The sequence below is a fragment of the Diabrotica undecimpunctata genome, chromosome 1 (assembly GCF_040954645.1).
Source record: "Diabrotica undecimpunctata isolate CICGRU chromosome 1, icDiaUnde3, whole genome shotgun sequence".
In the NCBI taxonomy this organism is placed as follows: domain Eukaryota; kingdom Metazoa; phylum Arthropoda; class Insecta; order Coleoptera; family Chrysomelidae; genus Diabrotica; species Diabrotica undecimpunctata.
In genome coordinates this window covers 1,910,070-1,922,276 of record NC_092803.1, presented here as the reverse complement: position 1 = coordinate 1,922,276, position 12,207 = coordinate 1,910,070, and the positions used below count along the sequence as shown (strand labels likewise).

Sequence of the window (12,207 nt, the reverse complement as noted above, 5' to 3'; positions counted from 1 at the left end):
GTGGTTTATTCTGGCGACAAAGACTCAATAGCTCTGTCTTGCCCGAATCGTCGTCAAAAATTATTTTTTTCGCTCGTAACCATTCTTGTAAGTCCGATTTTTTCCAACTGGCATTCGGTAACTTTTCTATTAAAGAGCTATGGTATGAGGCATTATCCATAATAATTAGAGATGGTTCCTCCAACATTGGTATCAGCTTTTCGGAGACCCACTTTTTAAAAGACTCTTTATCCATAGAATCATGATAGTCTGCACTCTTCGATTTCGTAGAAAACAGTAATCCAGCATCTTTAACAAATCCTTGCCTACTTCAGGCATGTAAAACAACAAAGCATTTACCTGTATTTTCGTGTCCTTTTCTGATGCTTTTCACACAGTCATCTTGCCAAGTACGTTTATATGCCCCTTTTAGGAATGTCCATGTTTCATCTAAAAAAACGAACTGAAGTGGGCTTGGACTTAAAAAATTTCTCATATAATGCCTCAAAAAATACAGTCGTTTGGAGACAATACATGGTTTCTCACATAGCACTCGTCTACTATTTTCTAGTTTGTATAAAAACCCACAATTTTTCATAAGACGCCACAAACTTGTATCAGAACCGTCATAGAGATGCTTGTTTCTTAATTGTGTATTTAGAACTTTAATTGTAACGTGCTCTCCTTTTGCTTTCATGCCATACAGTACATTTCTAATCTCTCCTTTTATAGTATCGCTGACATCATTAGTCTTTTTTTTCATCACAACAAAAAATAATATGTAAAACTGTTCGGAACAAATTCCAACAATGACTGACTAAAATCGACTAAAACAACATAAAATATCAATGGTAATTGCTACAATTATAAACCTATTAGCCAGCTCATTCAAGAACAATGCCACAAGTCATTATTGCAATGGGTATCGGAAGAGAGAGAGTTAATTTATAATAAACTGGAATTTTTAAGGTGCCGAGAGTATTATTTTATGTAATGGAATTCTACACAGTAAGAGCTCAAACTATTAATTAATTAAAAACTGTTTACTTATAAAAACTATTTCATCAGCTACTTCAAACCTGCACAGATCAGGGTAACATGTTAAAAAAAAACACGTCACTGCCAGCTATCTGTATTCGTAAAGAGGCCGAACTTATCACCGACACCGTATCGGCCAAACGCATCGGTGTTATTGCTACCATGCCCGGGTATCTCTTATGGGAGTGATAGTCCTCTGAAATTTGTATTTCCTAAGGACACCAGAGGGCGTAGCATAAGACAGTGACTGCGCAATACCGCAACCAACAAAACAAGTACGCCATTTTTATTGTGGTTTCGACACAGTGTTTCGAGTTGTATTATTTGCGATTAATAATTGTTTGCTTTTTTGCCATCATATTTAAATAATTACGGTTTTTAACTGTTGCGTTAATGGTTGTAATAATTACAATAAGGATGCTCAAATGCATATTTTTCCAAAAGATAGGGCGGTAAGTAGAAAATGCTGATATAAGATTTTATTTATTTTTTAATAATTGCCTTAAAATGTCCGATGTTGTCCCAAACTTCTTTCTTTCACGTTATGATGTGTATTAGAATTGTTGCCGATATCGAATTAGGTAAAAGTTTTTTAGGAATTAAAATTATCGCCATTAAAAATGTGACAATTCTTCAATGTTTTAAGAACTTTTTCTACAAAACTTGTTTATTTGTCCTTTTGTAAAGCACCTCTAGAAATATACTATGTAACATTATTTCACAGAAAATATTAAAAACAAACTATTTATTTTTTAGCTTTATGATATTTGGATTAACAAAATTGGCAAAGAAGACTTGCACAATTCATTTTGGACCAGAAACCCGCTATGTTGGATTGAGATATAAGTCCACCTTGAAATGTGATGCTATTCCTTCTCTGTTTCTGTGTTGTAATTTATAGAAACTACAGAATAGCCACTGTTTAACCAACTACATTTAAATACATGTAATTAATGTTTATATAAAAACGTAAAAAAGAAAATAAAGTAGAAAAAGAACCAACGTTTGTTTTATTTTTGTAATCAAACCCTCAATATTAATCTTTATATTTGAAGAATTACGAGAAGATTTTTTAAAAAGATGTTGCTTTCCTAAGGCCGCCAGATGGCGCATTGTCCAGAAATAACCTACACAGTTTCCTATCTATTCAGTAATATATATTCTTTATCTATGATTGCTACAATACTGGGAGACGTGAGTGGTCTCCTCATTTCCTTCTCATCGCAGTTTACCATGACGAACGTCACTCGCACAATTGAATTACGCATCTGTGTATCAGAGAGAGACGAATATTAAAAATTCCGTAGTAGCTTATTTACGTCACAATTTATATAAAGTGACGTCACTTATATTTAAAATTTCCAGAACGTCAAACTTAGAGTTCAAATTTTCCTAACACAGCTAATAATACGGAACTGTTCGATCTTTCATAGGCGTCAACATAGTGTAATAATAAGAAAAATGTAATCATCATTATATTGGACATTTTAGAATTACTTATACACACTTTACACTACATGATTTATCATGTGATTTGTCATATGATTTGGTCATAAAGTGAAATTTACATGTTTACACTGTGTGATTTGTCATATGATTTTGTCATAAGCACTGTCATGCCGCTCGTCATAGCTTGTCACAGGAGAATAGGACGGTGCCTATTCCGCATGATAAAATCATATGATTTTCGGTAATAATACGGGTAACATTAACATATTTGAATATCGCGCCTTATTCTTATGTCAATTCAGCGACATTCTCTTACCAAGAGACAATATTCTTTATTTATTTATTTATTTTTTGTTTGTTGCATTGATATTAAACCTATTATCTAATGTGTGCTATTGTATCGTATTTTTCTTTTATTATTTATTTAGTTTATTTTATTCTTAGTTTAGTGTTTTATAGTCTTCTTAGTCATACTTTTAGTTTAGTTTTTTTATTAATTATTTTTAATTTGGTATAATATCAACAATAAATTTGATATACCCTCTCCACAATTTCTTCGTAAGAGCCACCTGCAAGCCCAAAGGTGTCTGATCTTTTTCTTCTTACTGCTGTAATCTGTACGCAGTTGTTGCCGGCGTGTTATTATTAAAAGTCGGGAAGCCAATGCAATCAACGATTTATTTTCCATTATAATGGTTTCAAAATCTAATAGTTGATACCTATACTGTGTCTAATATCTCTATGACCATAAACAAAAAGAAAAATCAAGAAAACCTCACTCATTGTCACTCATATCATAAGTCATAACTTATCATGCAGTGTAAACACGATTTTTTAAAACATCATAGAAACGAGAAATCATAACAAATCTCATATGATACTGTCATATGATAAAATCATGTAGTGTAAAGTCTACTTTATATTGATTAAATAATCATAAACATTTGTTGTTATTAATAATATAAATTTTTATGAAATGTAATATTCCACAAAATAATAATTTTAATTAAATATATTAGACAATTGTACGCAACTGATACGGGAGTACTTCAAATTTTATTGACAGTTCAGCGGAGCGTGTATAAAGTGTTGCCGCTTTTGTAGAGTAAGAATTTTGGTTATGTTTTGATTTCTTACACAATTTGATCATAATATAATATATTAATGGCTTTGGGCTCTTTCGAAGAAATAGTAAACGGAGCATATCAACTTTGGTGTTTATATTATACCAAATTAAAAATTACTAATAAAGAAACTAAACTAAAATTATGACTATAAAACACTAAACTAAGAATAAAATAAACTAAATAAATAATAAAAGAAAAATACGACACAATAGTACAGATTAGACAATAGGCTCCATATCAATGCAACTAACAAAAAATAAATAAATAAAAGATGTTGTCCCTCGGTAAGGAAATGTCGCTGAATTGACATAAAAATAAGGTGCGATATTTAAATATGTTGGTGTTACGGTATTATTACCGATAATCATATGATTTTATCATGTGGAATTAATCTTTGAGCAACAATTTTTTAAATTATGTTGACCTTCTACCTATCCGCATGATAAAATCATATGATTTTCGGTAATAATATGAGTAACACCAACATATTTAAATATCGCGCCTTATTCTCATGTCAATTTAGCAACATTCCCTTACCAAAAGACAACATTCTTTATTTATTTAATTGATTGTTTGTTGCATTTATATTGAACCTATTATCTAATGTGTGCTATTGTGTCGTATCTTTCTTTTATTATTGATTTAGTTTGTTTTATTCTTAGTTTAGTGCTTTATAGTCTTCTTAATCATAATTTTAGTTTAGTTCCTTTATTAATTATTTTTAATTTGGTATAATATCAACACTAAATTTGATATACCCTGTCGACGATTTCTTCGTAAGAGCCACCTGTAAGCCCAAAGGCGCCTGATATTTTTCTTCTTACTGCTGTACGCTGTACGCAGTTGTTGCAGGCGTATTATTATTAAAATTCGGGAAGCCAATGCAATCAAAGATTTATTTTCCATTATAATGGTTTCAAAATCTAATAGTTGTTACTTATACTGTGTCTAATATCTCTATGACCATAAACAAAAAGAAAAATCAATAAAACCTCACTCAGTCACTCATATCATAAGTCATAACTTATCATGCAGTGTAAACACGATTTTTTAAAACATCATAGAAACGAGGAATCATAACAAATCTCGTATGATATTGTCATGTGATAAAATCATGTAGTGTAAAGTCTACATTAAAGATTCACAGTCTCTACTGTATTTTACTGCCATATCATGATACTATGACTAACATATCTTAATCATAGTATCATCAGTATCATGGCTCATATATTGGTGAAGGCCCAGCCACCTATGGCTGTGGTGAAGGTTATTGTCAATGACATATCTGACAGTAACGTCAGCTATCTTGTCAAAGTCTAATAATGTACAGTAAATACAAGAGAAATATTTTTATGATCTAAAATTATATTTTTTCAATTAATTATTAATAAACATTAATAAAATATGAGTATGATTACACTTCTTCGTCATTACACTTCCACTTTGTGTTTATATTTTGAAAATATAATATAGTTCCTTAAATTAAAAAAAAAAACGATACTATAAATTAAAAATGGAAATAGGACATCAAGAAAACGGTCAGACAGAAGAACAGGTTCCAAGCGAAATTGAATATAATGAACATTATGAGACTATTTTCAATAAGGTAAAAGTTGAGATTAAAGAAGAACAAACTGAGGTGGACGTAAATAATGTTCCCAAAAGCAATAGTTCCAATGAAATCAAACAAGAATCAAATTATGAATTCGTTAAATGTGAAACAGTTAATAGTGAAGATGTTACCACAGAGGATGTTACAGAATCTCAAAACAATGAAAAGGGTATGTGTTTTGTGTCATTAAATAGTCAAATATCAAAAATTAATCATTAATTGTAAGCTGCCAGGAGTAGCAAGTGCATATTTGTTACTGTTAAAATATATGGAACACCTCACAATGGAACATTCAGTCATATTTTAGAATGTACATACCACAGATCACCTAACCTCGGTCTGTGGTACATACACAATGATATATCTAGAGTCCAATCTTAAATAGAGAATCTAAAGGCTGTATTAAAATGAATTGTAGCTGTTTACATTAGGCAAATCAAATTTGTTGGCTGTACATTATAGCAGTTGTTAAATTTTCTTTTTAAGTTATTGAGGTTTTTTTTATATATTTCAAGGCACCTTTGTTAACTAATCTGACAACAAGCCTCATATGTTCAAGTGTCTTCTTTATTCTGTTCATTCAAATCATTTTTGACTACTTGAGTAGTAAAGACTTGAGTAAGATAATATTTGTCTTTTTATACCTATACTAGGAATAATTTCTGAAGATAATCTTTTTGTATGTAGTACTTAGAATAACAACTTAAGAGTTAGCTGGGTAGCATATGAGTGGACATATAGGACAACCACAACTTTAGTTCTTTATTTAGTGACATTTTAAAGATAATTTTTTGTTTTGTTCTACTCGTCAAATCTTAATATATATGTGGACTAATGACTCTTTGTAGTGGACTCTTTTAATCTCTTGAAAGCTCTGGATTAGTCTGCATTTATCCTTTAGACTATTTCTCAAATATTGTTGTCTTTTTGCGTTCTTTTTCCACTCTCTCTGGTCCAGTATCTTTTCTCTCCAGTTTGTAGTTTACATATTTGATATATCCTGTAGCAGTTAGTCTTCCCATCTTATTTTTAATCTTCTTCTTGGTCTGTTTATTACTGGTTTCCAGTTTGTTATCTTCGTAATTAGTGCTTTCTTCTTCTCTTCTTTGTTTGTGTCCAAACAATCTCAGAGTTTGTACTTTAATAAATGTTACTATATCTTTCCCCTCAGGTATATTGATTATTTCATGGTTCATCAGTCTTCTATATTCTCCTTGTTCTGTCTTTATTGCACCTTTTCTTAATATTTCTCTCAATTAATCTTAGTTTTTCTTCATCTTTTTTTGTAAAACACATTACTTCTGCTTTATATACTACAGTATATTCCCTCAGTATATACAGTATACTACGGTTATTATGAGGTTTCGCTTATAACGAGGTTACATTAGATGTCCTGTAAAATTTCTATTGAACTATAACCCTCTATAGCGACACAAATTTGGTTATAATGAGAGAAAATAAGATCGATAAACGTATTTTTTACGTTTTTGGCCCGGCCGTGGCTCTAAATAAATACCTTTTTAACTGCCGCTCGCAGAAATAAACCAAAATAAACTTCTTTTATTTCGGAAATTTACAATTTATGATTCACAAGTGTCATTGTAGGGGGTTGACCATTCGCACCTAATAATAAGAAGGTCCTAATAGACAAGATGTGAAAAGTGCTTTCAACATTGTAAGAAATGTCATCCAAAAACAAAACGCAAGATCCATACAACTGTTTCACATCTTTAGAAAATATGTATGATAAATAGAATACTGGACAATTTGAAGCAGTCAAAAATGACAGACTTCTAATTGCAGAAGCAATAGTTTATGTTATACTTGAAAATATGCTTTATACAGATTTACAGAATACAGATTTTTTGTTTTAACATATATCATTGACAATTAAAGTAAACAACTCTTTTTTGTTTTAATGTATTTCATTGACAATAAAATTAAACAACTTTTTTTAAAAAACGCCATTCAAAAAATATTTACCATCTTATATTGCTCTGAATGGCTTCACTATAGGAAGTTAATGTTTTAGAAAACTACATATTCATATGTGTGCACAGTATTATTGTTGTTTGATATAACGAGATCGGCTTATACTGAGGTAATTAGTATGCCATTTCAGTTCTCGTTATAGAGTGAGTCTACTGTATTTATCTATCGATCACTGGTCTAATGGCTGCTCTGTATATTTTTGTATTTCTTTTTTTTGCTCAGGTTTTTGTCTTTAAATAGCAAGTGATATTTCCAATATACTCCATTCTTTACTAATGCCACTAATTAAGTTTTGTAATTGTTAAAAACAAACAAGCTATGAATTAAATAAAAATTGACTAGAGTTATCATTACAGTACATATAATAAAATCAAATAAAGTCTTTTATTTAATTTAATGCTGGCGGTAAACAATTTAATATTAAATCTTTATTTTAGGTTTTCCGCATAACGATAATGATAAAGAAAGCAGTTCATTAGAACAATCAAAAATGAATAATCAACATAAATGTACAGTTTGTTCAAAAATGTTCTCCAGAGCAGCTCATTTAAAACGTCACACATTTTTGCACACTGGTGAAAAACTGTTCACATGCGCAATTTGTTCCCATCAGTTCAGAGAGAACAGCCATTTGAAGCTACATATGCGTAGACATACCGGAGAAAAACCTTACACATGTGCAGTTTGCTCCAAGCAATTTAGACAAATTACTCATCTAAATACTCACATGCTTGTGCATACTGGAGAAAAGCCTTTTAAATGCGAAACATGTGACAAACAGTTCTCTCAGAGGGCTAGTTTAAATGTCCACATGCTCATACATACTGGGGAAAAATACTTCCAATGTGAGGTTTGTTCTAAACTGTTTTCGCATCAGATTAGTTTAAAGACCCACATGCGTTTGCACACCGGCGAAAAACCTTTTAAATGTGATATTTGTTCGAAAACATTTAGACAGGTCGCTAATTTGAACACTCACATGCTTTTACACGCTCCAGACAAACCGTTCAAATGTGATGTGTGTTCTGCTCAGTTTAAACGGAAATATATTTTGAGTGTACATATGCTTAGGCACACCGGACAAAAGCCATATAAATGTGAAATCTGCGATAAGCAATGTAGTCGAAAATTTGATTTAAACAGACATATGCGAGTTCATACTGGAGAAAAGCCTTTTGAGTGCGAAATGTGTTATAGACAGTTCTCAAAAAAAGACAGTTTAAAAAGCCACCTACTTGTTCACGCAGGCGAAAGCCCTTGTTAATAATATATTTGATTATACATAGTGTTATTTATGGAACGCCTCAATTAACTCGGAAACGGCTTACACGATTCTTATAGATTTTGGTGTGTAAGGGTCTTATGATGCGGCAGATATTGTGGTAATCTTTACATTGTTGTCAGATCAGTCTTACACCAACGATTCCTTAACCATTTTTTGCCCAAATTAAGATTTTTTCAAAAAAAGAAAAATTGTTTTTACATGTATCGATTTAATAAGATAGCTTAAGCATAATGTATTTCTTTTTGCTACAAAGACCAAAGTCCCGTCAGGAATTAGGATAGGAGATTATGCCAGGAAATAATTATTAGCAATTTCTGTTGCTATAAAAAAATGAAGAATTTTTAGATAATGATTCGAATCATTATCTAAAAATTCTTGTACCGGCATGTTAGTAGTATTTTGTTTGTTTCTAATTTATTACTATTCAATAGATTATCTCTTACCAATTTGTGGGTTTTCACTTTGTCTGCTAAATCAATTTTATGCATATTAATAAACGCAGACATGTAATATTGGCATAATTACTATAACCTTTTTTGATCTATATCTTTATAAGACAGCACCCTAATATGGGCTTTTTATAATTTCAGCGTTTAATTTACTTTGTACCACTGACCTGATGATGCTTTGCAAATTTTAGAAAGCGAAACCGGTCATTTTGGTAGTAAAATTAAATTGATTGTAAGTCTAATTTTATTTCTTTTACCTAAATAATTATTCCTTAATTCCAGTACATCTTGGTTAATGATAGGACTACTCTTTCCCCTAAACCATAGTTCTCGAATTCGGTCTACAATTTTTCGTTTTTACCTTGATATAAGTCAAAATGTAAAATAAAATAATTTTGGTCTGCAATAGACCATAATTTGTAGCCCCTTTTGACGACTTTTTCGGATTATATTGTTTCAAGCTACTTCGTCCTTTAAAAATGATCATAATTTCATCCACACTAAGTTTTCTTGTGCCCTGATAACATGTACTAAATTGTCTGTTTAGAGTATCTATCTAATTAGATTTGCTAATATCATCTGGAAACAATTCCTTGGCATGGTTTTCGAAACAAGAGGTACATGTAAGTCTTCTGAAGTATTCCAGTACATTTTCCACGAGGGAAGTTGATGGTACCCCATTAGAAAGTTCAGTGATTAGAAGAAGAAGTTTATTGATTCAAAAATAGGGAAAGCCCTAATACATACAAAATTAATCAATTTATAACATTATAATATGTTAAAAATAAAAATTACACTTAAAATATAGTATCTACACTTATTAAAAAATATAAAACAATAATATATAACATAAAACATGACAACAAAACAACTACCTAACTATTGGTGCTTTTAATATGGTCCATTAATTTGCTTTTAAACATTTGTATAGATGAACAACTTTTAACTCTTTGAGGAAGCTTATTAAAAAGATCAAAACCCTTAAACAACAAAGAGTTTCTTGAAGCCGTCCTTTTTGTTTTCACAATGTGTAAATTGCACTTACCTCGAGTAGGGTAATTGTGAATATCACAATTCCGTGTAATAAACTCACAAAAGTAAGCAGGGGCCAAATTATTTAGAATTTTATAAATGAACAACATTGTAAGGTAAAAGACCCTTTGTTGAACTAAAACCCACTGCAGCATGCTAAGCATTGTTGCTATTCGCTCCGTGCGTGACTGACGCGACACCTACCGCCTTCATCTGACAGTTTTGGACCTACTAATTTTCAGGTTAAACATATGACATTAATGACATATGTTTGACATTGTTAAATACAGACGAAATTGACAATTATTAATAATTAACTTTTTAATTATATTTTTTCAGTTTATGTACAAAATAAATGTACTATTAAAAACTGGGTTTCTCAAAATTCACCATAATATATCTTTTTAAGCCCAAACGGAAAAGAAAAGTTAAAAATCTAGTACTGGCAAATCAAGTTTTTCACGTGAGAGCATATAGAGGAAAGGCACCGAATTCGAGACAGGCGCCTAATTTGAGACACCGTCGTATATTTGTGTACGATAGGGTGACATCTAGTGAAAATATTGAAAACTGATCATTCTGTGCAGTAGTGGTAGATCTGTTGTTAGTTGACGCTTAGAAGTGACCTTTGTTGTTTTGTCGACGTTAATTTGATTTACACATTACACAAATTTTTTTCAGAATTTATAAAAACTTACAATACATCAAGGTAAGATGATTACATTTACTCAAATTTTTTTTTTTTGTTAGTTTAATATTAGTTAATACATTTTATGCAAATTAAACGGTAATTGTGTGGCATACATAACCAACAAAAATGCGTTTTATTTTTAACGGAAAAATCCTAATTTGAGATACCTGTAGGTTTCAAATTTGAGATTGTCTCAAATTAGGACCCCGTGTAAAATTTTTATTTTTATGTGTTTTTTTGTTTATAGATGCCGCCAAAAAATAAAAAATGGAACGCAAATGATATGATACGGGCTGTAAATACAGTAAGAAATAGAGAGATGGGCTATTTGAAGGCCTCAAAAGTTTTTGGAGTACCAAAAGGTACCTTAGAACGATATGTAAAATCAGACAAGACTCCAGAAGAACTCGTCGGGATATCAATTGGCCGCCGACCTATTCTTCCTTTGGAATTAGAAAATGAGTTGGTTGAGTATGCCCTAACTATGGAGCAACGTTATTTTGGGCTAAGAGCGCGTGATATAAAACGACTGGGATTTCAACTTGCAATACGAAACTCAATACCACATCCATTTAGCGGAGTCACAAAATCAGCCGGAAAGAAATGGTTGAGGCTCTTTCTGAAAAGGCATCCTACGCTTTCAATGCGTACTCCTCAGGGAATGTCATGTGCTCGAGTAAACTCTTTTACTCCTGAAAATGTATCCAAGTTCTTTGACCTGTATGAACCAGAATATCTTAAGCTTACTAACCCTGCACAACGTATATTCAATGTAGACGAAACGGGCCTTACAATTGTTCAACATAAACATAGCAAAGTAATTTCCATGAAAGGGAAGAAGCAGGTTTCGTCCCTTACTTCAGCAGAAAGGGGCAAGCTGATTACTGCTATTACATGTATGAATGCTGCCAGTAGCGCACCGAGAATTTGTCCCTGGGGGGGTTTTGGTTGGTCACCAAAATTTTTTTTATGAGGTTACCTCCATTTTGAGTCCTTAAAATGTGTAAGTAGCAGTGTCGGAATAGGGTCCTGGGGGGGGGGATTTAACCCCCAAACCCCCCCCCTCGGTGCGCCACTGAATGCTGCAGGAGTTTTCGTACCACCATTATTAATCTTCCCTAGAAAAAATATGAAAACAGAGTTGATGCTAGGAGCTACCACGGGAGCAGTCGGAGAATGCCATGTGTCAGGTTGGGTACAGGCTGATATTTTCACTAGATGGCTTCAACACTTCATAAAATTCACTAAACCTTCAGCTGCAGATCCTGTTCTTCTCGTCCTTGATGGTCACTATTCTCATACGAGAAACGTTGCTCTAATAGATTTGGCCAAAAAAATCATGTGATGATTATTTGCCTCCCACCACATTCTACACATAAAATGCAACCGTTGGATGTTGCTTCCATGGCACCGCTGAAAACTTACTACGCACAAGAAATAGAAAACTGGCTTAGAGAAAATCAGTTAAGTGTTGCGCCGTCTTATGCCGTTGCCAGTATTTTTTGTAGAGCGTATAACAAAGCTGCGACGATGGAAATATCTTATATATTGGC

The 12,207-nt window shown here is 32.0% G+C and overlaps 2 protein-coding genes across 2 annotated transcripts; both read left to right on the top strand.

Annotated features, from left to right (window-relative positions):
- The first annotated feature begins 4,892 nt into the window (after positions 1-4,892).
- LOC140443508 (uncharacterized) lies at positions 4,893-9,670 on the top strand. Its single transcript, XM_072534820.1, has 2 exons — positions 4,893-5,374; positions 7,635-9,670. Exons 1-2 carry the CDS (start codon positions 5,107-5,109, stop codon positions 8,459-8,461), a joined length of 1,095 nt encoding a protein of 364 aa, XP_072390921.1. The 5' UTR covers positions 4,893-5,106; the 3' UTR covers positions 8,462-9,670.
- Positions 9,671-10,973: 1,303 nt separating this feature from the next.
- Positions 10,974-11,999, top strand: LOC140442658 (uncharacterized). Its single transcript, XM_072533655.1, has 2 exons — positions 10,974-11,601; positions 11,794-11,999. Exons 1-2 carry the CDS (start codon positions 10,974-10,976, stop codon positions 11,997-11,999), a joined length of 834 nt encoding a protein of 277 aa, XP_072389756.1.
- The last annotated feature ends 208 nt before the right edge of the window (positions 12,000-12,207 follow it).